Source organism: Arvicola amphibius, chromosome 6 (genome assembly GCF_903992535.2).
Source record: "Arvicola amphibius chromosome 6, mArvAmp1.2, whole genome shotgun sequence".
Taxonomy (NCBI): domain Eukaryota; kingdom Metazoa; phylum Chordata; class Mammalia; order Rodentia; family Cricetidae; genus Arvicola; species Arvicola amphibius.
Genome location: NC_052052.2, coordinates 38,353,711 through 38,378,247, shown reverse-complemented (window position 1 = coordinate 38,378,247; position 24,537 = coordinate 38,353,711). Strand labels below are relative to the sequence as shown.

At 34.6% G+C, this 24,537-nt stretch overlaps 1 protein-coding gene across 2 annotated transcripts in view; it reads left to right on the top strand.

Annotated features, from left to right (window-relative positions):
• Faf1 (Fas associated factor 1) overlaps nt 1–24,537 on the top strand; it is a 278,068-nt gene that overhangs the window by 73,078 nt on the left and 180,453 nt on the right. For both annotated transcript variants that reach the window (XM_038332461.1, XM_038332462.1), the window contains exons 6-7: nt 5,976–6,067; nt 18,633–18,738. In XM_038332461.1, coding sequence (XP_038188389.1) covers nt 5,976–6,067; nt 18,633–18,738 — 198 coding nt within the window. The remainder of the gene's footprint in view (nt 1–5,975; nt 6,068–18,632; nt 18,739–24,537) is intronic.

The window sequence follows — 24,537 nt, the reverse complement described above, 5'->3', positions numbered from 1 at the left end:
CCCAAAATGGTGATATTTTAGGCAAGCGCCACCATGTTCATCCTGAAAGATTAGTTTTAGATAATTTATGTATATCAGAAGTAAATTTGGTAGTATTTATTTAGTTTAATTCTCAAATAATGTTTTTTAAGTTAAAGAATTAAATATAAACCAATAATGGTTTTAAATGAGTTTAGGTATGCAAATAAAAACACTATGTGGCATGTTTTTTTTTTTTATTTCTAAGTCTTTTTTTTAGAAGGTTGGTACCTTTTTGAGAGCATTTACCTTTTTCTCAAACCTCTTAGGGTATCAGTGAGTGCCCTGGAATAATAATTTACTGACCAATTACTTACTGGCCTGAAAGAAGTCACACACACTGTGTACATTTATGCCAAGTATTGCATATGGAGCAAAGATAATAGGAAACTTTTAAAACTTGGAAAATTTAAATGGTAAGAATATTTCTTCGTTTCCTTGGTTAGTGGCAGGTGCATGAAATCAATATCTTGAGAATTTACAGAAGGTACGGTAGTATATAGTATTAAATTGATCTACTGAGTTGGTCCTATGCGTTTACTAGAATTCCAGATAGGCAAGAACTTTAAGTTTTGATATAGTTAATGATGATACGGTATGATGTTACAGTTAATATTAGGGGTCAGCAAGCCTCTTCAGTATAGTCAGTTAATAATATTTATATAATAATAAAAATAATAAATATAAAATAAATAAAATAATAATAAATATTTAGGTTTTATCTTGCCTTTGTTACTACTACTCTGCTCTATTCCCAAAGAGCAAGAACACCTCTACAATATGTGAAATTTCATGTCATGAAATGTTCTTTTGATTTATTCCCAATCATATAAAATTTAAAAGCTATTTTAAGTCACAAGCCATATAAAAACAGCTAGATTTATCCCATGTCCTTAGTTTGTTGCTTCTTGGTGCTGTGTAGTCCTCAGGTTGGAACCCAGGGCTGTTGAAATGCTAAGGAAGCTCTATGAACTCCTGGCCCTGGTCTGTTCTGATACCCAGGGTTCTAAAAAGGTACCGATGAGTAGTTCAACAACCTTGATAGAAATAAACATCAAGAATGAAATTATTTATTCAGTTTGTTTTTAAATTGAGAAACCTGTATTAATAAGATAATAGTACATCCATTTTCACTAATTTGTTAAAAGAAGGTGGTCATTTTGAAAATGTTCTTAAGACATTCTAGCATCTGGACAGTCTTTTGGGAAGACAATACTTCCAGTTACTTCTTTATATATTCTGCCATGTGGGATTCCTATTATTCTCAAGCCATTAATTTTTTGATTGCTTCCAAATTTACATTTCCATACCACATCTCAATGAATTCTCACAAAACATGTGAGAATTAAACAAAGTTGACAATTAACTCTTGTATTTGCATATCTTCTTTTCATTCCTCTTTCTCTTCCTCCTTTCCCTTTTCTTCTTTTCTCTCTTTGCTTCTTGGTTATTTGAGACATGATCTCATGTAGCTCAGGCTGGTCTCAGACTCACTAAGCTGCTAAAGCTGTCTTTGAACTTTGGATCTTTCTGTCTTCACTTCTGTTCTGTACAGTCTGGAGAATGATCTACAGTAGCATATTTTCAGTTTGCCTGAGTGACTGCATTACAGTTCATAGCAAGACAAAGTAAAAGAATAAATAGCAAATGATAGATAGAAAGCAAAACATCATCAAATTGGGTACTCAAAACATCCAATAGGAATGGAATCGGGAAGCCCCTTTAAGGTAGCCAGCTGGAGTTCTCCATCCAGAGTGTCCCCTGGTGAGACTTACAAGTAAAAGGACAAATAGTAACTGTTAGAGATAACATCAAATTGATTGCTTAAAACATCTAGCAAAAATTGATCAGGGAAGCTGAGGCAGTCATCTGAAGCTCACTCACAGTTGAGCTCTTTCTACCCGACTGAGCTTTCCAGAGGTGAGCTTCATGCTTCTCTTCTTTACTGTAGGCATTTTGATGCCACGTATAAATAATAGTAACATAACTGGAAATGTTTTGCCTTCTAGCCGTTTTCAGGGATAAAATATTTTTACTCTTGGTCTGTTTTGCTATTTTCTTCTCTTCCTAACAGTGTTGGGGGGGGGGGGCAGCCTATTCTCAGATATTGAAAGATGCTTGGAGACATTTCTGCTTGGGTTTGAAATGCTGAAGGACAGCCCTGCTTCCTGAGCCAGCCTCTTAAATGAGCTCAAACAACATCTGACAGTTTACCACATAATGTATGTTCCCCCTTCTCACCTGCTGGGATCATGGATGTGTAATCACCATGTCCTACTCTGGTCTTTCATATTTTATTGGCATCTTAAACAAACATGCTTTAATGAGAACACCTAATTCTCTCCTATTCTTTTTTCACCAGTTTTTCTCAATAAATGGCAACTTTGTGTAGCTAATAGTAAAGCAGAAATTGTGGCCATGAGACTTTTCCTGTATCTCACAGCACTTCACAGAATGGCACAAAGGATACTTTTGTAAATTTTATTGGTTATACTTCTAAAATATATCTCAACTAAGGCTACTTTTCAGTATTTTTGTTACAATTGACTAATCCAGACTGTCATTATTTCTACCCGGACTAATAGAACTTCACTATTAGTTCCTCCGCCACCCCTCTCCCCACCCCCAGGGTTTCTCTGTAGCTTTGGAGCCTTTCCTGGAACTAGCTCTTGTAGACTAGGATGTTGTCAAACTCACAGAGATCCGCCTGCCTCTGCCCCCTGAGTGCTGGGATTAAAGGTGTGCACCACTACCTCCCAGCTTGTTAACTCCTTTTTGTGGATACTTCTAGCTCATTCCCTGCTTAGCAGCCATAACGATCTTTTACAAACATAAATTGAAGTATATTGCTCTTTTGTTGAAACATAGTTTTATCCTTTTCTCAGTTTTACAGTACCTCCTGAGTTTTATTACCCTCACTTTCTATACTATAGCTCATTTTGAAATCTTTTTTTTTTAAAATTAGGATTGAGCTTTATTGACCCAATTCTTGACAGATAACATCCAATTCTCTGGAATCATTACCTCCAAATCTTTATATAAATGATTATTTTGTATTTTTTGAGTTTTAGCTTTATACTAGTTTTGTAACATTTCTCATTTGTTCTTGTCCCATGATTCTCCACCATAACATAAAAGAAGAGGGGCCATATCTGTTCTATCACCAGTGTTTATACAATTCTTGGTATATCCGTATCAAATAAAAGTTCATGGATTAGTGCATGAATAATGGCCTAAAGAAAAGGGTCATTTTATTTAATCATGCCATGTATGTTTTGGTGGGGAAGATTTAATGGAAAATCATAGAGTAGAGTATAGATAAAAGTATGACCATGACTTGACTGAGTGCTAAGAGTATTTTTCTGTAGTTCACAAAGTAATAGGATAAAAGGTGAAGGTAACTCTCCTGTGTATAGATGTATGCACTTTGTTTGCATACTAGAATTATTGAGACAACACATCAATTTCAAAAAGGTGTTACATATTTGACATAAAATTGACTTTAGTGTGTCCTGGTAGGTTGTACTCTTATAGGTGATTGTGTTTTGTGGTTTTTCAAACCATGCACCATGACCCATTACTAGGCAGTGAAGTTAACTGTACAGGTGATAGACAGCAGAACGAGGGAGGAAGAGCAGAGAAGTAAAACACAGCAGGAATGTCATTCTAATGTAAATAATTAGGGTGTTTATTTCTATTTAAGAGTGCACTTAGTAAGATGGGCCCTCTCATGGAGCAGTTAAAAGTTCTTCCTGTGGCCTGCTTGGGTAAGATCACCTTTCTCCAGGTGTCTTTTTCTCCATCTGCAGAATTAAGGAATCCTTATTTAAGGATTCCTTAAGCACTCCTCGCTTCTTAACCCTTAGAGCCTTGCCATTATTACCTGTTTTGACCTGCCAGGATTGACTTTGCTACCCTTCACCTGTTTATATCAATCATTGTAAGGCGTCTGAGATTTCCAAATCACTCCTCTCGAATCTTTATAGACTGTATATCTAAAACCTGGCTTGTTTCTCCTTCCTCTACTCCACAGTGCTACAAGGCTTTATGCTATGTGCTGTGGAACTAATCCATCATTAGCAAATTTACTTTTATTAAATTCTTTTATGTACATTTCCTTTGCTGTCTTCCACTGAGTGACAGCCATCTTCAAGAAGTTTGTTCTTTTGTAATCTTCTTAGTGTTAGTTTTATTTTGGCAGTCCTCATACAATTGAAATAAATTATAATATATATATATGTATATATATATCTTGATTTGTACTTCTTGGTCATTATCACTTTTATCAGAATTTCTTTAGCTTTGAATTTATGTCAAAAGGTTATATCACCTTTGATAACTTACTGAAGTTATTGTCCCTATTTCCTTATGATTGTTAACTTCTGATTTATAATTATTCTGTCTTTAATTTAATTCTTATTAATTTAATTCCATCAAGATTTAGACAATTTTTAAGAAGATTTATTTTTTGTTTATGTGTATGCATTTGTAAATGTATTTATATATGCATTTGTGGGTGTAGCTGCCTCCAAAGGCCAAAAGAGGGTTTTGGATCCCAGGAGCTGTAGTTACAGATGGTTGTGAACAGCCTGGCCAAGCTATTGAGAACCAAAATGGTTCTCTGCAAGAACAGCAAGCACACTTAACTGCTGAGCAGTCTCCAAGTCCTCTTATTAATCTCAGCACTTTGTAAGTTGTCCTTTCTTTGGTCACCTAGTTACTTGGTGATTTTGCCTACAAAACTCTCTCACTGTTCTTTGCCTTACTGTCTCTCCATGCTCTTAACATTTTACTAACAATGGCAGAAGCTTTCATCTGAATTTCAAGTTTCTGTTGTTTTTTGCTTAAAAGTTCTCACCTTTTAATTCATCTCTTTTTATATTATAGCTCCCAACAATCCTCCAACTCATGTCTTCAATCCATTATTTCTGCCATCTTTTTTAATTTTAAATTACATTTTTAAACATTTGTAGTGGCTGTTTTGTCTGAAGTAGTCTTCCTCTGTATACTTTTGTTTGTTACCTTGTTACCTTCAACTCTATGCTCAATGAACCCAGACTCTGACTATCCAATTTAAAATTGCAAAGCCCCCCAACTTATATTCTTCATCTCTGCTTCCTGCCATATCTTTAGTTAAAAAACCCCAAGACAAAAAAGCTATCACCTTCTAATTTTTAACTATATTGATTACTTTAATCCTACTAAAGCATTGCTCCCTCATACCCCTTCCCAGTCAGAACTCCTAGGTTAGTCTAGCCACTCTTGTGATTAGGGTAGTCCGGCTGAGAGGTGTAATGCAGTAAGATTCTGTGAACGAAGAACATGCCCTGGGTGCATGATGTGGAATGAATACCCTACTGAGTATATCTTCCAGAAAACATGTTAGCAAGTGTTTAACTTCAGATTTTGTGGCTGAAATGTATGAGTTTTGTGATAGTGAAATTTAAAAGTTTGTATGTACGCGTGACTCAACGGATCGTTTAATAAGAGAAAGCTTTAGAATCAGAATAAAGTGATCTAGGTAACTCTTACTGGAGTCCACATCCAGGTTACACAACCTCTTAGGCTACAGCTCCTCACTCTTAAAGACCCTTGGTTTGAGGTGCTTTCTGTAATTTTTTCTAGGTCTTAAAATTTTCTGAAAACCTGCTTTACTAATTTTTGCTGTAACATGATTACACATTAGTGGAGAAATTAACGACTCTTAATTGTGCTCTTATCTATAAGCATCTCTAACAAGCTAGAAGTTTGTATTGTCCTGTAATGCTCACATTTGTATTTATTTGCCATAAAAACAGCAGAAACAAGATGGTTTGAATTTAGCTGCTCTGTTGTTATATTTAGGAAATTACCAAAAGATGAGAAACCAACCTTAAAGTTGCCAAATATTCAAAAATTATAAAAATTAATGATGTACAAATTCAACATTTATTTTGTTTTCTTTTTTTCTATTTCAGACGGTCTTAAAATCATTACACTTGCCAAAAAACAACAGTCTTTATGTCCTTACACCAGACTTGCCACCACCTTCGTCATCTAGTCATGCTGGGTAAGGGATTTGCTCTTCCTGGAAATCTGAAAGGAAAAATTGGGTGGGAAATTTTTTATATGTTGTATATAAGTATAATAAATAAAAATTTTATGGAAGCTTTATCTGACTACCAAGTATATCAGTTTCCATATTATTTGATTTAGATTATTCATTTGACTTACTAGTAGAATCCTCTTTCAAAGAAAAATCTACTGGAAAATCCTGTACATTAATATAATCAAAACAGAATAGAGCTATTGCTCAATACTACTTACTGTATTCAGGGTTCTGAGTTCCTTGTGAGCACTTAAGGAGGTTGGGGGGCAGAGAGCCAAAATGACCTTTCTTTGATTGAAGGAGAAGGATTAGAAGGAAGAGAAAGAATAAATATAACCCCAGTCTGTTATTGCCAAAGAAGAAACAAGTTTGAAGAAAGTACAGTAACTTCTACAGGATAAGCGAGAAAAACACCTATTTAGGTTCTCAAAGAACTCTCTTATTGTTGCTTTTAATTCTCATAGAACTCAATACATGTATTTACAGTATTTATATTATGTGCGTATACATGATACAGTGTTTAGTTGCAAATTAAATTTAGCAGTATTAAATGAAGCAAATGGCCTGCATATACTGATTGTACCAGCGACAAAACAGTGGTTTTTCTGAGTCTTTCTGTTACCTCAAAACGCTGACTTTGGAGTCTCACAGACTTTATGTTCATCTACTGATTTTATTGTCATCAGAATATCATGATGGGTTCATCATTGTCTTCTTTGCCATGTAGCTGACCTCTAATAACTAATTCATTCCCTAGGCCTACAGTATTGCTGAAATGCCGTGCTTATTGGGGAATGAAAACTGTTTATTAGTTGGCCTGTTGATTTTTTACCAATTTTCAATGATGTTGTTTCATGGGTAGGAACAATGAGAATTTTTCAAAGAAAGACAAATGATGTAGTATGAAGGGACATATTTAGAAACTCGTGGCATTGAAAAAGTTATACTAATACACATTTAAGACCTCCTAAAAGGTCAGGGCTCATTTTTATAGATACTTATTCAGTTTTATAAAAACTTTGAATTTTTCTCTCAATGTCATTATATTGTAAGTAATTTATTAAAGCAGATATAAAGTAACATGTTTTAAGTGGCAAATGATTTTCTTCAAGTTTTGCTCAGAATTGTAAAGAAAATTCTACCTCCATGTCTTATCTTCCTGTCTTGGTTATACTGCCACTAGGGGGTGCCTGGCAATTGCGTCTTTGTATGAACAGTTTCTTTTCCAGTACCAAAAATTATAACATAAATCATATCACATCTATAATTGACTTACAAATTATTTTAATGTAATGTTGATTTTTAGAAAACAAAATTTCAAGATGAATTTAAGAGTGAAGATGTTGCTCAAATCTTTGTAATAATTAAGAAATATTTTAACCTCTTTTAGAATTCAGTAATGAATTGAATAAATGAAGTGTTATACCTGTGGCACAACTTCAGATCAAATCATAATTTATAATAAAATTAGAAAAGGGAAATGTTATTATATTATTTTAGGAATGATTCAGTTCATCAATGTGTTTTTATTAATTAGTAGATAAAAGACAAGCTCTATTCCCAGTGAGCTTTTAACCTATTCATTAAAGATACTGGGCCTTTAAAAATATCTTTCCTTTCCTGATAATTTTCTTAATTATCTTTCATTAGTTGTCCTAACCCTTAAATCCAGACTGTTCCATCCAGTCTTCTTTGTGGTGTTTTTCCCTGCCCTTCATTTGCTCTAAATGTTGAGATCCTTGAGAGTTTTTCTCAGAAATTTCTTACATTAATTTCTCTTAGCATCTGCTTTCAACCTTTCCATTTTTAAAAGATGCTTTATATAGCTTAGAAATTTCTCTTTATAAGCTTGTACCCAGCGTAGTGCAGAGTCAGAGGTTTAGAACTGACTCATTGTTTCCCTGGGAGAGCCGCGTCGTCTCAGTGAAAACAGTATGAAATGCAGAGGCCTCGCCTAGCTAGCAGCATGACCGCTCAAAGGTCGCTTAGTTGGGAATTTAAGTAATTGACTTTGTTAATTTGGTTGAGGAATAGAACTATTATTGGATTTTAGTACATTTTAAAGAATAAGTGAGAAATGAAATCAAATAACATTCACAGAAAATTTGATTGTAAAGGGAAGTAGGTGTAAGAGACAGAATTATTTGAAAGAGGAGGAGAACAGGACAGTAAATAGGAGCAATTGGAACAAGTAAAACAAACAAAGCCTGGTGGCCAGAGGGGTGTGGGAATGTGAGACTGCAGGAGCATCTGTAACAGAATAGCATACATTGGGCATCTTAACGACACAATTTTAGTCTCCAGATTTGTAGTCCAAGATAGAAATGCAGGCCAGGTCAGTGTGTGATGAAGGCATTTTCCTGACCTGTAGATTGTCAACTTCTCGTAGTATCCCTGCTTTACAGTAAAAGAAAACGTGATCGAACAGTTTTTTTCTTTCTTATAAAAACTCCGGTCACATTGGATTAAGGCTTCAACCTTATGACCTGAATTACCTCCTTAAGACCGTATTTCAGATAGCATCAAATTGGAGTGTAGGCCTTCTGCATATGAATTCTAAGGGTAATTCTAAGGGTCAGTTCTGAGTAGGGAGACAGGATTGGAGTGTAAGATAAAGTATTGAAATGAAGGTAGCTGGCAGAGTTAGAGTCAATAGGAAAGGTAGAGAGCCGATTGGTGCCAAATGGAGACTAGTTCTAGATCTTAATAGTTGTAGTAGCAATGACAAAGTCCAAGTCATAGAAAATACTGAAAGAAAGCTCAAAGATGAATAAGAATATATATTATTTAAAGGAGAATAATGATATCAAGAAAATATTTGGTAAGTGATTTGTCATTCATGAAGGATGGCTTTCTGCCAAGCCCTTTGCACACATTATTTTTCTTAAATTTTTACAGTAAACCAAGAGTAGATTTTACCCACATTCTGCCCCAGGAACCTGACGTGAAAGGTGAGGTAAGGACAGAGATATACTATGTATAGTTGCTTCTTTAAAGAAGGCTTTAGACTTTCTGATTACCTTTAGTCCATATTTAAAAAGCATAAGCCTAGGTATCAATATAACTGATGGTGGTAAACACTCAAGAAAGTAACCTAAATTTATCTAAGAAAAAAAACCATAATGTTTCAGTATCTAGAAATTTAAAAAGAAATATAGGAAAACAGCAGTAGAAGAAAACAACATGCAGTGACCAAACAAATCAAGTATGTTAACATCTATAAATAAGATAGAATTAAATTTCTTCACTAAAAACAGATTTCTTGGCCAGGTGTGGTAGTATATGCCTAGAATCTTTTTAGTTCATGTCTTAGAAGCAGAGATGGAAGCAACTAAGCGCAGCTAGGGCTACCTAGAAAGACTTCATAGCAACAAAACAGCAACAACAAACCAAAAAACTAAAATAGAAATTTTAAATTTGGATCTTCAAAAATTGTTTTAAGGTAGTAGCAGAGAAAATAGAAAATAAAGGAGGAGGAAATTATGTCTTAAGTTTTTCAGACTAATATTACCTAAAAGAATGTAGTTTAATAATGTTAATAATACTTTAGCTTCATTTTAAGGCAGATACATGGAGGAACAATTTTCCAAGAATATACATTGATTGTGGACTGTGTGTTCAATTCAGCAAATTTTGGCAAAATAGCAAAGAAAGATATTTATAATTATCTGTCAGACTTATTTACTGATTTTATAAGCTATAGATTTGAACAACTCAATCAAACACATATGAAATCATTAAGAAAATAGACCAAAATTCCAGTTTCAAAGAATCAGTCATATTGATCACATTCCTAGACCTTTGCTTTTACAAATGATGTTTTAAGAAATATTTTAAGAAACTAGTGTTACAGTCAGAATAATGCATGATTTGATATGATTCTTAAAGTAGCTTGTCATTCCTTAGGAATAAATCGATATAATCAGTATTTTAAGTATATAAGTTTAATTTTAATTAACATTATTATTAGACTTTTTAAAGTAATATTTTAAAGTATTGGATTGGTAAATGTTTTTTTAATAAGAAGTCCTTTAAAAGTGGTTTATTTTCAGAAGATGACATTCTGGAAGAGAAAGAAACTTGTTCCCAATTAAAGCATCAATGGTGATCCCAGCACATCTAATTGGAGTGATGTACCAAATCCATTTAGACAGTTTACTGCCTATTGATAGGTTGGTGACTACTGAGATTTGCTTGTTAGCATCACACTTTGAAAAAGAGCTGCAGGTATTCTTTGTGATGGGAACTTATTTAATGGACATTCAGAAAGTTGCTTACTGCTTCACAAAGCAAGAAAATCAACACATTGCAAATATGATTTTTTCTTTATATTTTTTTCCTTAACTAATGGAATTATGGTCATACAGTTTTGCTATTTTGTCCTTGGTGTAGATCACAATATATCAATATCACCACTAATTACCATGCTTTGATTAATTTTATATATTTTGATTGAGACATTTTGCTGAACCCAATATATTACTGTATTGATAAACAGTAATTATAGGCATAAAGCTATCTGGACTTTGAAATTATCTTGAAAAATGTTATTAGGAATTATGTAAAATGAAACGTTTGTTTATCTAGACGTATTTAATTGCTGGCAAAGAAAGCAATTAAAAGTAGCTGCAGACTAAGAGGCCAAGCTCTGTTAAACATGGTTTTGAGATTGTTGCAGAGCTTGTGGTGATGATAGCATGGTGTCTTTGAGATGTTAACAACTGTAGCAGAGTGCTAATTAAGAATGATGTCATCTTCGGCTCAGAATTGTTAGTATCATTTTAGTTTAGCTGGACAGAAGCAAAACCTAGTTTTGGTTATGATAATAGCTCAAGTCATATTTATAGTGGAAAGATTAACATTTTATTTTTTATGCTGTTCCCAAGACAATTTTAAAATCCTCAATGAAATACAATCATATGCAAACATCAAGGCCTTAGCTCATTTACATATGTGCCAGATTTTCAAACTGATTGCTATTTGAACCTAATCTGTCATTGCTGGCTGCATTAGCTACAACAAACATTACATTTACATATTGATTTCTTATTTTGTTTTAGTGTAAATAATCCATAATTATAGTAAATTTGGTCTTTTGTTGACAAGAGCTCATATGACTCTTAAGTTTAGAATAGAAATTTAAATTACCATGTGTTTGGCTTTTTAATTCAAAATCTGATGTATCTCAAATGAAAAGAAATAATTGTAGATCACAAAATATTAAAAAGACAAAAGAAAAATCTTAATGCTTAGAAAGATACAAATTATATTTCTCTAAAATGATAAACATTGTATTATAAAAATTCATGGTAAATTAGATAAGTTACTGTTCCTGATTCAGTCATTAGATCATGTTTAAAAAACAAAATCTAATGTAAATGGATATGATGCTTTTATATACACACATACACATATGACTGTGTATATGTATTTAAATATCCAGCTCAAGAAAAGATATACCCTGTTTACACAACAGAACCTTCAGTGTCTCTATTGGTGTCAATACTTATCCTAATAACATACACAATCAATGTAGGAAGTATACTTTTCCTACTATCAGTATAGAGCGGTTAGACATATAATATTTTAAGCAGAAATGGCAACAAACTCCGAATTTCCATGTAGACTGATTAAAAGTATATTGCATTTTTTCCCCTGAGTACATTTGGTTAGAAAAATGGTGGCTACAATATTACATAAGCACTGATAATATGGTTAAACTTGATACAGAAACTATGAAGACTTCACCTCATCAACTGGGTTGTTGTCACAGAATGTAACTCACTGGGTGACTTAAACACGAACATATACCTTTTGTCCTCATCGAGGTTGGGAGAAGTCCAACATGAAGGCACCAACAGACTCACTTCCTAGTGAGGGCTTCATTTTGGCTTGATTGCCTTCTTGCAATGTCTTCATGATTGAAAAGAAATAGAGCTCTAGTTTCTTAGTTACCTTGTGAGAATGCTAGTCCAATAATGGTACCCTCATAGCTTCATCTAAATGTAATTTTGTCAGATACCACCCTTCTTCAAATACTATGTATCATACTAGAAGCTAAAGTTTCAACCTGAATGTTTGGGGAGGACATGAACATTTAATTCTAAAAGCCCTGAAGTTTTAAGAGTGAAATTATCTTTTCTAGTTTGATTTTGGTGAATTTATAACTTAAAACAGCAAGTGTTTTTCTCTAGATCTTTTCACACTCGATAGTCAGGCTGTGATTTAGAATAACTGAATAACTTTGCATACTGAAGACTTTCAGAGGGGATTCTGGACTGAAGGGATTACTGAGAGGATCCTTTAACTGATACTATTCTTGATTGACGACATGGTGCCTACTAATGGCAACTTACGACATGACACTGTTACTAATTGGTAGGAAAGAAGTCATTCTTTTTTTAATCCTTTAATATTAATAACTGCTTTGTAGATGTCTGGTGATTAAATGATGGTTCTTTTAAAGGGGATGGAAATAGAATCACTTTTGTATACATGTCTGTGCATGCTTAATGTAGCGCACTCTTGTGGTTGGAGGACCACTTTCAGGAGTTGGTTTTCTTTTCAGTGCTTTGGAACATGAGGCATCAAATTCAGAATTGTCAAAGCTGGCAGCAAGTGCCTTTATCTGCAGAAACATCTCACCCTCAAATGTTGTTTTTATATTAAAATGTACCTTTTAGTTAACCTTGAAAAAAAAATCACTGTTTATGTTTAAGTATCCTTGAACTTATTTTCTGACTTTTGGATGTGCTCTCTGAATGTAAAAGAAATTAGCAAGACAGTAAGGACTATCATCCATCCATCCATCCATCCATCCATCCATCCATCCATCCATCCATCCATCCATTTTTTGCCGGTTTTAGTTTTATTAGTAATTACCAATAATGCATGGCATTCTATGTTTACCTGTATAAAATGCCTGTATTAGAGCCTCAGATTTATTATAGGGGTTTGTGTACTAAAATTTATTTTTACATGATTTTCTTCTAGAAAAAAAAGTGAAGGAGAGTGTAAAAATGTTTAAATTAAGTCAGTGTATTAACATGATATTAGCATTCATTAAAAGGTAGTTATCTTAAGGTAACTTTCTGTTTCCTGCAGTGTAATTATGTTGGAATGAGCTCATTCTAGAAATAATCTTATATTGAAAGAAGAAGCTCGAGAATTGTGGACCAAGAAGAGTAAATATATTTTGACAAAATTGTTTCTACACCTATATTACTAGCTTAGATATTGATGCTTAGTTATAACAGAGACTTTGGAGGAATTGGTTACCATGTTTGTAGAGTTTCCTCTTATACACTACTCTTTTCCCCTGAGTATTAAAATTAAAGTAGTTGGGTGCAGTTACTTGTCCCTTTAACCCCCAACTATTAGATAGGCTGAGGCAGGGGGATCACTTGAGCCTAGGACTTTTGAGCCAAACTCAGACAATGTAGTGATGCTGGCTCTTAAAGGAAAGTTAATGAATGAATTAAGTAATTATAATAGCCTCCTGTGTGCTGGGATTAAAGGTATGCATCATCCAGTTTAAGAATTTTAAAAATGTTCCTGTATCTAATGCTACAGGAAAATCAGTATTACAATTTGTAGCACATGATACCTTATGTGAAAATATGTTTGTCTGCCTACTTGTCCGCAAACTCAGTAAAGGCAGAAATATGGTCTTACTGGTTTCTCTTCCTTCATGCCCAAACAGCAAATCATGACTGTAATCTCCGTAGTTAGACCTGAGAAAATGTCACATTTTTGTGTGTGTGACATTGAGCAAGTAGTGTCAGTTTCCTGTGTGACATGGAAGTGATTATAATAATTTCATATAGTTGACATGAAATTCTTTTTGGTTTTTCGAGACAGGGTTTCTCTGTGGCTTTGGAGCCTGTCCTGGAACTAGCTCTTGTAGACCAGGCTGGTCTCGAACTCACAGAGATCCGCCTGCCTCTGCCTCCCGAGTGCTGGGATTAAAGGCGTGCGCCACCATCGCCCGGCTGACATGAAATTCTTAATACTTCATATGTTATAGTACTTAGAAGACCAACTGTTAATTCTTGATGAAGAAGCAAATGATGTTTGCTAGAGTCTGAAATGGAGGATGTTGCCATCAGTAGACAAATTATTTTCCTTAGGATCATTAATATGGTAGATCAAGCTGAAATAAGACTTTTTATAAATGGCCCCCCTCCAAAAAAAATCCCCAACTATTATTCTGGGTAGTGTTATGTTCAGTATACAAATACGTTTCATGGTGAGAGGCAGGGTATGTGTCTGTGGTGTGGGTGCTTTCACTGATGTGTAGAGGCCAGAGGCTGATTTTGGGGAGTTTTCCTTTGTTGCTCTTCACCTTACCTTTTTGAGATAGTCTTGCACACAGAACTAGAGCTCGCTGTGATAAGGTTGGCTGCTCAAGTTCCCTCTGGAGTACCCCTGTCTGTATTCTGCCCTTCTAATGCTGAAGGTACACCCGTAGGCCACCTTTGACCTGGGTGCTTGGGGCATGAGTCAGGTCTTCATCATGCAGAAAGTACTTCACTTACTGGGGGACCCATGCGGTCCCATCCAGAAAGGTGAACAACAATCATTACAACAGCACTGTAGGTCTTTTTGTTGGTGTTACGCTGTCACTGAGGTTTTAAAACCCGAGTGTCTCTCAGGTGTTCTGTGTCCAGTGTTATACCTCCTCTTAACTTATGCAGTAAAAATTCAGTCTTGGCTCTTTAAAGATTAATATTCATAGTCCTAGAAAGGAAGAATTTATCTTTTTTTTCAGAAGAAGAAACTGAGTATTTACAGGGTAGTCAAGTGTCTAAGGTAGGGCCTTAGATATTTAGGTACTCAACAAATACTGCTGGAAAATATGATTGACTTGCCACAGTCAAACAGCTAACTCACCATGGCAGAGCAGAAGTTCATAGCCTGCTCCTTAATTCCACAGCAGTTTAAGGCTGTATCTCGGTGTGTGTAGGTGTTCCCATCTCCACAGCTTCCTGGAGATTATAGAACTGACCAAATGGTTTTCTTCTATAGGACAGCAGCTGGTGCTGGTCCTGTCAGATTATCTGCAAAATTATTGCCCAAGTCTGTTAGCAAAACCAAGAAACAAATCTAAGAAATTACGTACAGACCACCACCAAAGTTCACATACTTATGGATTCATTTCTGTATATAAAATAGTAGAGATTTTGAATTTCTGAGTTCCTTAGCCTAGATTTTGTAGTCTTACATAATCTACCCCTCCTTCTTTCTTCCCACTCACCTCCTCCTTTTTTTAAATTTTTTTTTTTTTTTTTTTTTTTTTTTTTTTTTTTTTATACAGTGTTTTTCTATGTAGCCCTGGCTGTCCTGGATCTCACTCTGTAGACCAGGCTAGCCTCAAACTCAGAGATCCACCTGCCTCTGCTTACTGAGTGCTGGGATTAAAGGTATATGCCACTGTCACCCTGCCTCTTTTTTTTCCTTTTTAAATAAGGATGAAAGTTTTTTTGACTCATAGTTTTAGAAGTTTTAGTTCATGCATGTTTGAATCTGCTTCTCATGGCCCTTTGGCAAAGCAATATTGTGTTGGGGTCTGCGGGTAGGGAGAGAAGCCAGGATCCCTATGTCCCCTTTAAGGGTAGGCCTTATATATGACCATAACTTGCATTCTGGAAATAGGTCCCACCTCCCAAAAGATTCTACTTCCCCAAAATGCCACTTGCTGGACACTCAGACACCGGTGTCTTTGTGTTTTCATCTCAGATCCAAACTTCAACACTTTGTCTCAGGCTTAGGTTAAGGGGATTGTTAAATTTGAGATGATTTTTCTGAAGCCTGTTCTGTGGTGGACAGTGACTTCTTAGAAGGGTCACAGTGTGGTGGTTCTCTGGGCTTTTGGCCCAGGCTGCAGCATTCTTGGGAGGCTGTGCCTGGTCCTGGTATAAGGAAAGGGTTTCAGGAATTGAAATCTCTCTCCCATGCTTCGCCCCGGGCTCAAGGGAGGGATCTTGTGCACTTAACTTGTCACACTTCTATAGCTCTTCATTAGAGTCATGCTGAGCTTTTTGATGTTGCTAGAACATGGCCATGTTTTCCGGCCTCTGTGTGCCTGTGTCTCTGCATGACTGAAGCCACTTTTCTGCTGAAACAGTTACTTTATTTGCTCTTTATCATTAATCTTCTTTAAACTTTGATTTAGTTGTTAGAATGTTCTAGGGTTCCATCTTGATTTTTCTGTTTTTCTCTTAGTATCTTCTTTCCTCACATGGTGTCATTTGGCAGAAAGCCACATGTCTCCCATATGCCTGCATGCTTTTGACTTTTCAGCTCTTAACTGGCCATTTTGTGTGTCTATTGTCTTAGTTTTTTGTTTTGTTTTCTGAGAGAGAGTGGAGCCACACATGGCCCTGGCTGGCTTCAGACTTGCCTTGTAACTGAGGATGACTTTGAGCTCAGATATTTATATCTCCACTGTGTAAGTTCTGCACTCACCTTTTACCTGGCTTTGGTGTTTACATTCAGCTGTATTGTATGTAACATTGGAATTTCTTTTTGGGTGTCTAATATGCAGTCAAGCTTAATCCATCTAAAACTTCACCCTCAATTTTCCTACCAATTTGTTTTTGTCAAATAAAATTCCATCCTAGGGGCTGGAGAGATGGCTCAGAGGTTAAGAGCACTGGCTGCTCTTCCAGAAGTCCTAAGTTCAATTCCCAGCAACCACATGGTGGCTCACAACCATCTCTACTGAGATCTGGCGATCTGGCGCCCTCTTCTGGCGTGCGGGCATACATGGAGGCAGAATGTTGTATACATAATAAATAAATAAATCTTTAAAAAAATAAAATTCTATGCTATTATTTGCTCAGACTGGAAATTTTGGGGTTGTATTTTTTCTCTTCCTCCATCAGTAAATTGTCCATCTTCTGCCTCTAACTTGTATTCTGTATTTAACATTTTTGCCATTTCTCCTCTTTTTCCTCACTTCTGTCGTGAGTTAATCTAATCCTCATCCCCCCATCTTTAGTCTTTCTCTCCATAGTTAGAGCACAGAAAGAAATCTTGCAAAGACAGAAGTAGAAGTCACCTCTTAGTATTTTCCTCTTTAACACCCCGATCCAGTGACTTTCCTGTACAGTTAACTATGAGAATCTGTGTAATTGAACCTTTGCTGATCGCCTTTGTATTGTGCTAACCTCAGTGTATATGCCTTTTTCTTGGAGATGCCTTTCTCTGCTGTTCTGTGTATGAATTCTCCTGCCCTCTTTTAACTTATATCTTCTGATCTGTTTTATTAATGGGACATAACACTCTCTGAGATTACATTATATTTACTTGATCTTTGCCCCGTTTACCAGAAATGTAAGTTTCATGGAAACAAGGACATATTTTTTTGTTTTTTTTCCTTATTATTTATCTAGAAACTAGAATATTTTAATTATAGATTGGTATACAACAAACTATGTCAAAAGTTGTGTGTTGACCTCGCCCCCAATTGTGTATTCTGAGTGTTTAGTTCTAAGATCCTATTTGAATTTTAACACGTGTGTATCTTCTCTTGGTATGGATCACTTTTTCTCCTCATGGATTATTTTACTCCTCAACCAAAAGCAGAGTTAAGTACATTTGTCTCAGTTTTTATTGAACTTTTATTTCAGTTATACTGTCAGTGATGTATGGGTATCCCTATTAGACTAAGCTTTTCAAAGAACTGTGTATTTTTATTTAGATTGAATTCCTTTGCAAGGCATTGCCTAATGCTGCTTTTATATAAATGAATGAATGAATGAATGCATGCATGCATGCTCTAGCTAGAATAATAGTCATGTGACCTTGTTGGTTGAAAGACAAAGATGACATAAAATTGAATCATGATTTATATTTCTTAATTTATATAGCTCATTACACATATTTTTTGTGCTTTTTACACTTCTCTAATGTTTGGGAACTTTGCCATAGGATTTTAGGTGTGTTACTTTGAACTCTTGATTTCCCTGAATTCTATATAGCTGATTCTTATGTGAAAGTATGATTATTTTGAAAGAATTTTGGTGTAGCAGTTACAATTCTGTAGATTTCAGTATCTTCTGAATTTTTGCTGAAACATATTTTCTATTTTTATACAATATTTGTAAGTATAAACAATAGTTTTATAGTTCTGTTCTAGACAGCTTTTTCATTATAATTGAATCAGTCTTTCAGTACATTTAAATAAATATTTTAATAGATACTGAATATCATTTGACAATTAGACAATTGATTCTCTTGGAGGAATAAGAAAATAGACAACAGTGTTTGTAGAAAGTGTGTAGTATTTGAAGTCTTTACAATAGAAGTTTTAAAAAACCTTGGTAGAGAAGGAGTTAACAGGTTAGCTCCCCATGGTTGTTCTCAGCATGCTCTCTTGCCTTTAGGAGTGAGAAGATGATAACATTGGGCCCGGACATGCCTATGTGGAGGTTAGGGTACTCCTGGGGTTTTGCAGCTAGCTGTGAAGCAAGCTAGAACTTGTTCATCTCTGAGTTCCTTGTTTTTCTTTCAACCCTTTCAGTGCCCTGCAGGAATCATTAAATCAAAACTTCATGCTGATCATCACCCACCGAGAAGTCCAGCGGGAGTACAACCTGAACTTCTCAGGAAGCAGTACCGTTCAAGAGGTGAGTTCTGTCTCACAGCTACGGAATAAAGGTAGCTCATTATAGCTAATGTTGACCCTGTTAGAGAGGGCTTATCTGTTCTGGTAGAAACTCTCTGTATGTTTCATTATGGGGTTTTTAATTTTAATTAACTGGGGCATCAATGCTTACTGTAGATACACTAAATGCCTTGACCTAGATATACGAATGTTGTAAGTGGAACTCTTGATAATTGTTAGAACACTCTGCTTCAAACTCTGCCTGCCAGCAGTCCAGTTTTCATGGTTTTATAGTGATTATTAAAACTATTAATTTGGAAATTGTTGCCAGCATTCATTGTTGAATGTGTTTCTGTTTTGTTTGAAAGGTCCCTCTCAAATGTGTCCTGCATTTATATCATATGCTTCTGTTTTAAACAGGAATTTGAAGAGGCTTTTCTTAAACAGCTCAGTTCTAGCTTTGGGCAGTATTCCTCAGATGTGAGACTATCATTTAGCTCAGACTATCTGAAAGGAGTCTGTTAATACTGTCTATTTTCTTCAGTTTGGCTCAAAAGGGCCACTGTTTCAAAAAAAAAATGAGAGAAAAAAGATACCTATTAGAGAAAGGCACCTTCTTGATTATTCTTTGGCCCCACCCATCTAAAGGCCAATGATTTCTCTCCTTAGGGAAGTGAGGAATGTTGGAGGCTTTGGCAGGATTTTCATGCTTAGAAACATTAAAATAGTGACTATTTCATATTACCCTTTATAGTTTATAAAACTTACTTTTTTTACTACTGAATTTAAAAAGACTAGATCATGCTAGATCTTGCATTGCTACATAGAAATTTAAGACCATATTGTGTAAAATAATTATCTTGAAAAAACAAATTTTAGAAAAATGCAAAAATGTTTTGATAATGGCTAGATTACCAAATTTCCTTTTTTACATGTTTGATTAATGAATTTTATCTTTTGAATTTGTCATAGAGCTTTTTTGTTTATTTTCTTCATTAATCACTTGAATAGCTATCATATAACTAAGCATTAACATTCAACCTTTTATCTGATTTCTAAATTCATCCATTTTATTTATTTGAATTATCTGGAATTTCATGCTTATATGTTACAGTTCATTTTTAGTCTTTATAATGGGTATTCTAAGCTCAACATTTAAAATTTTTATTACTTGAGAAGTCGTTTTTGGTCTAAAATTGAAATATAGCTCTATGTCAGAGTTATTATAGAATCTTTGACAATAAAATCTAAATTGCATATGTGAACATTTAATTAAACAAGGAAATTTAGCTTCAGAGTAACTCCACTTAAGTAATAAAGCAAAATAAGAGGTAAATTTCACTGTTGGTTTTTTTTTTTTTAATTTGAAGAGGAACATAATGTATGATAAATATAGGAATCACTTTCTTTTTGGATAAAAAACTCTTTGCATTGCTAGTTTAACTAACTTGAGTGTCTTTCCACTTTCTCCCACAAGAGGGCAGAAAGTTCTATGAAGCTGATAACCTAAAAATGCCACTCGGTGTTTTCAAATTAGCTTCTCTTATATTAACAAAAAGGAGCATAATGGCCAAGTTATTGTTTGATTTACAGATAATTGGCATATTGCAGCGAGGAGACTTAATTTCACCCTTTTAAATTAAACAGGGAGATTTAAAAAGACATAAAATATTCATTAATGTTCGGTGATTATAAAGTAGTGGCATATATTTATTTTGCCTTTATTACTGTTTCGATGGGAAAATACTGCAAATATTTCCGAAATCGAGTTGGCCATACTGACAAGTTGAAATGTTTAAGCAGTGTTAATGCAATCTGCTCACACCTGATATCCTATGCAGAATGATTCAAAATGACTACATCAATTATTAAAAGAAAATTTAAGATTCTGTAAATGTGCCATTGCGTGCCACAGTTGGCTGAAACTGTTCTCTGGTATATTATTTAGATTATCAAATACATTTTAAGTGTCAAGGACTTGAACACATTGAAATTTTTTTCTTATCACATTTTAAATATCTTTTTACAAATGTACCAGAAGCATTTTTAATGACAAATATTCTTATGTATTAAGGATAATAGTTTTTCTTCCTTTTTTTAATTTTAAAAATGAATTTAAAATAATATTTTGAAACACCGTTTTTTTAAGAAAAAATGTCGTGCCTAATGAATATTGCTTTTTCATAGTAGACAGTTGCACACAGGCTGCTTTATTTTGTGTAACTTTGAGCAAGACTGGAGTACTGGCTGAGCATAGCTCCCTGGCTTTTCTTAGTCCTGTGGGAACTGGTGCTGGGGCTGGTGTCAGGAAGGAAAGGTGCTTCTGTGGACGCTGGCAAACCACCGTGCCTTTCCTGCTCAGCTTACTATAAAGCCGTTCAGTTGTAAGAGAGAAGTGCAGTCCTGAAACAGTTCGTAGCTCGTATTAAGAACAGTAGCTTGTTTTTAATGAGAAAGCTTATTGATGCTATATATCCTAAATTTTAAATTAATCTTGGTCACCAATTTCAGGAATCTTCTTTCAATAGTAAGCCACAAAATAAATCATGAGCACTATAACTTATAAAGTTGAAAGGAATAGATTGAAAATATCTGATCATTTTTCTAATAGAATAAATAATTTTTATTTTCTATTTAAAAACACTCTTAATGTTTTGAAAGTCTTGAATTTTTTTAAAAGAAAGGTTTTACAATATTTTTTACTTAGAAAAATTATTTAATGATTAAGACTTAAATGGGCACTAATTGTGACTATTAATTGAACAAAATACATTTTGCAATCACTGCTTTGGAGACTAGTGCTCAGACGCAGTCAGAATCCTGCGGGCTGGTGGTGATGCCCTGACAAGTGTTTGCCTGGCCTGCCTCCCAGCCTCCAAGCCGTTGCAACCCTCACAGTAGTGTCATGCTTTCCTCTGGATGCCAGGTGAGGGGTTGGGTTTTGATTTCACTTTTGTTTTAAGATTTTTTTCAAATCTTTCCACTCATAGTCTATATGAGAATATAGCAGTAGCCTCTAAAGATGGTTAAGATGGAAAGAGTTGAGTTGTAAGTGGTTAGAAGAAGAAAAATGCTTATTTTTTATAGTAACATAATAATACCTCATAAAGTTATCAATATTCTAATGACATTTGACAGCCCCTACGCTCTATCAATTTGCACCCTAAATTGGATACTAATTACAATTTAAAAATACTAAAATTCCTTCAGAATTTAAACAAGCCTGTCTTTTAACCAGTTTTCTACTCTTGAGAATTGGCAGTTTTAAACAAGTCATTGTAATGATTCTAGGAATTTAAAAATCTGTGGTTTAAAATGCACTTGGGGTGGGCTAAACCAAGGGGAGAAAAAGACTGATTTGCCTCTGTAGATCCTAAGCCCAGGTGTGGAAAAGGATATAAAATCCCTGAAATCAAGCCAACTCTTGGAAACTGATTCTTTGTTGTCTGCCTTATTATTGCAGAAGCTTCTGTTAGGCAAATATCTACTTTTTTTTTTTTGAGGTGTCATACAAACTTAAGAAACAGACACCTGACCCGAAATAACAAAGATAAGAAATCTAAGTCTTTTTAGTGCAGAATCATGGAGTATAACTTATCTATTACAGCGAGAAGTGTGATGAATAGCTATTGGAATTATTTAAATCCTCTTCCAAGTTTCACTTTACCCCAGAATTCTCACTATTCTTATTAATGTTGATTTAGTTCTTAATGGGAATGAAAGGGGAAAATTGACAGCCTACAGAGCCATATCTTACAGGAGCAAGTAGCACATTTCACCCCTGGCACCATGTTACACAAACTGAGGATTAAGTGGGAAACCAATTGAGGTAGAATTGTTATCAAGAAGGAATCTAAATAAATCATACCAATTCTTAAAAATAATTGTGAAATCAGGATGTTAATTTTGATTCTGAAAATGTAAACCGTGTGCTATTTGTGTGTGTGTTTGGTCTGTTCTACTTGGTGCTTTCTCATGTGTGCCTTGGGTTGTTTAAGGCTGATGGTCAGTAACTGTTTTGAAATTTGTCGTTGTTCACAAATTATATTAGTGAATACTTTTCTAGTAGTAAATAGATTATAACTTCTTAACTGTTGTGTCTTTTCATTAAATGTTTTGAGGTATTAGGTGTTTTTGGGGGGGTTTTGTTTGTTTTCCAGTATGGGGAGGGGGCTTCGTGGCAAAGAATTGAAGAAACAGTGAGGTAGCTGAGAACGTTCATATGCAAGAGGGTGAATTAGTTGTGTGCTTACCTAATTAAAAAGTTTAAGTGGTTTGTTTTTACTGCAAGATAAGTGGCATATATTAGCTCAATTAGAATGAGCAGTTTAATTAGCATATATCATTTTTAAACAAACTTAAAATAAAAAATGATATCTTATTAAGAATGAAAGATACAATTTTTAACAACCAGGCATTATTCAGCTTTCAAAAAATGGAGAATAAGATGTACATATATTTGATATCAGGTTGCATTTTAAAACAGGTTTGTTGAATTGTACTTCTTCAAATGGACAAATAAACAGTGATTATCTTATTGGAATTTTCTGTTTCTGTTGTGTCCCTTAGGAAATAAATTTAAGAAACATGGTGTAACTATTTGGAAACGATGTTTTTCTTTATCTAGAAATATTTTAGAATAATTTGAAAGTTATTTAAAAACATAAGTATTTTCATTTGTATCTCAAAAATGTAGTCTTGTTAAAAATTAATAGCATTGCTTTAGCCCTTTGTTACTTAAGGTATTTGTATCCTAATATCTTAGTCTATCATACTCATAATATATGGTTCGTGTTTTGATAGTTTTGCAATGCCTGAGTTAAGAGAAATTACATTCAGTTATCAGAAACTAATAAACATAAGACATTTTTTATATGCAAGAAAAGGCAGAGAGTAAATAATTGCACTGGTGACCAATACTGTAATAATCCTGTTTTACAATATGCACTTGACAGGTTGTAATAGTGCTAATTGAAGAGACTAATTCACACTTGCTTCATTCTATTCAAAGGCAAAATCAGCAGCTTGTTTTGCTTTTGACCAGATGGTCCTCATGAACACCTACTGTGCACTTTAAGTGCTTTACTAGAATTACAAAGGCTGGGGGCTGCGTTCGACTCCAAATGATTTGAGAAGGGGGGGGGACTTCTGTGCTCAATGGATTTGGTGCAAGTAAATTAATTCTAGTGGACCCATTACACACAGAGCCCCCTTTTCAAAGCTGTGAGCCTCCTCGCCTGCTCTGTAGCAATGAGAAAGAGAAAGAGAAAGGCAGATTACTGCAAACAGAAATAAAAAAAAAGGGTATGAAAGGGAGAAAAGAGGCCTTGAAGCCTTTCATATCATTTGAGTTTTTCAAGTGCGTTATTTTTGGGGAGGGTGGATGTATGAAAAGCCAATTGGAGGTTTTTTTGTTTTAAAGTGCGCTATTTAAGCACCATGAATATAAGCGCAAGAGCAACAGTTGACTGAGTTTGCTGTGCTGAAGCTTTGTGTCCGAGGATGAATCAAATTCATTATATTCAACTCTTTGTGCTTTAACATGAATGGAGGGTTAGTTTCACAAGACTGTGTCTGTTTAGGATAATTATAATTTAATATTTTCCTTTCATAAAGTTATCACTGTAGATGTCTAAAATTTTAATCAAAGCAGAATTTGTACATTGACTTTGAAGCACCCTGACAGTTTAAAATTCAAAGGAAAGCTTTTTTAGTTTTCAAAAGAAAAGAAAGGCTCTTTCTAATGGCATTGAAGCAGAGATTATTATAACTAATTAGAAGTCACACATCTGTTAGCTTTGGTTTGTGATTTATTTATGTA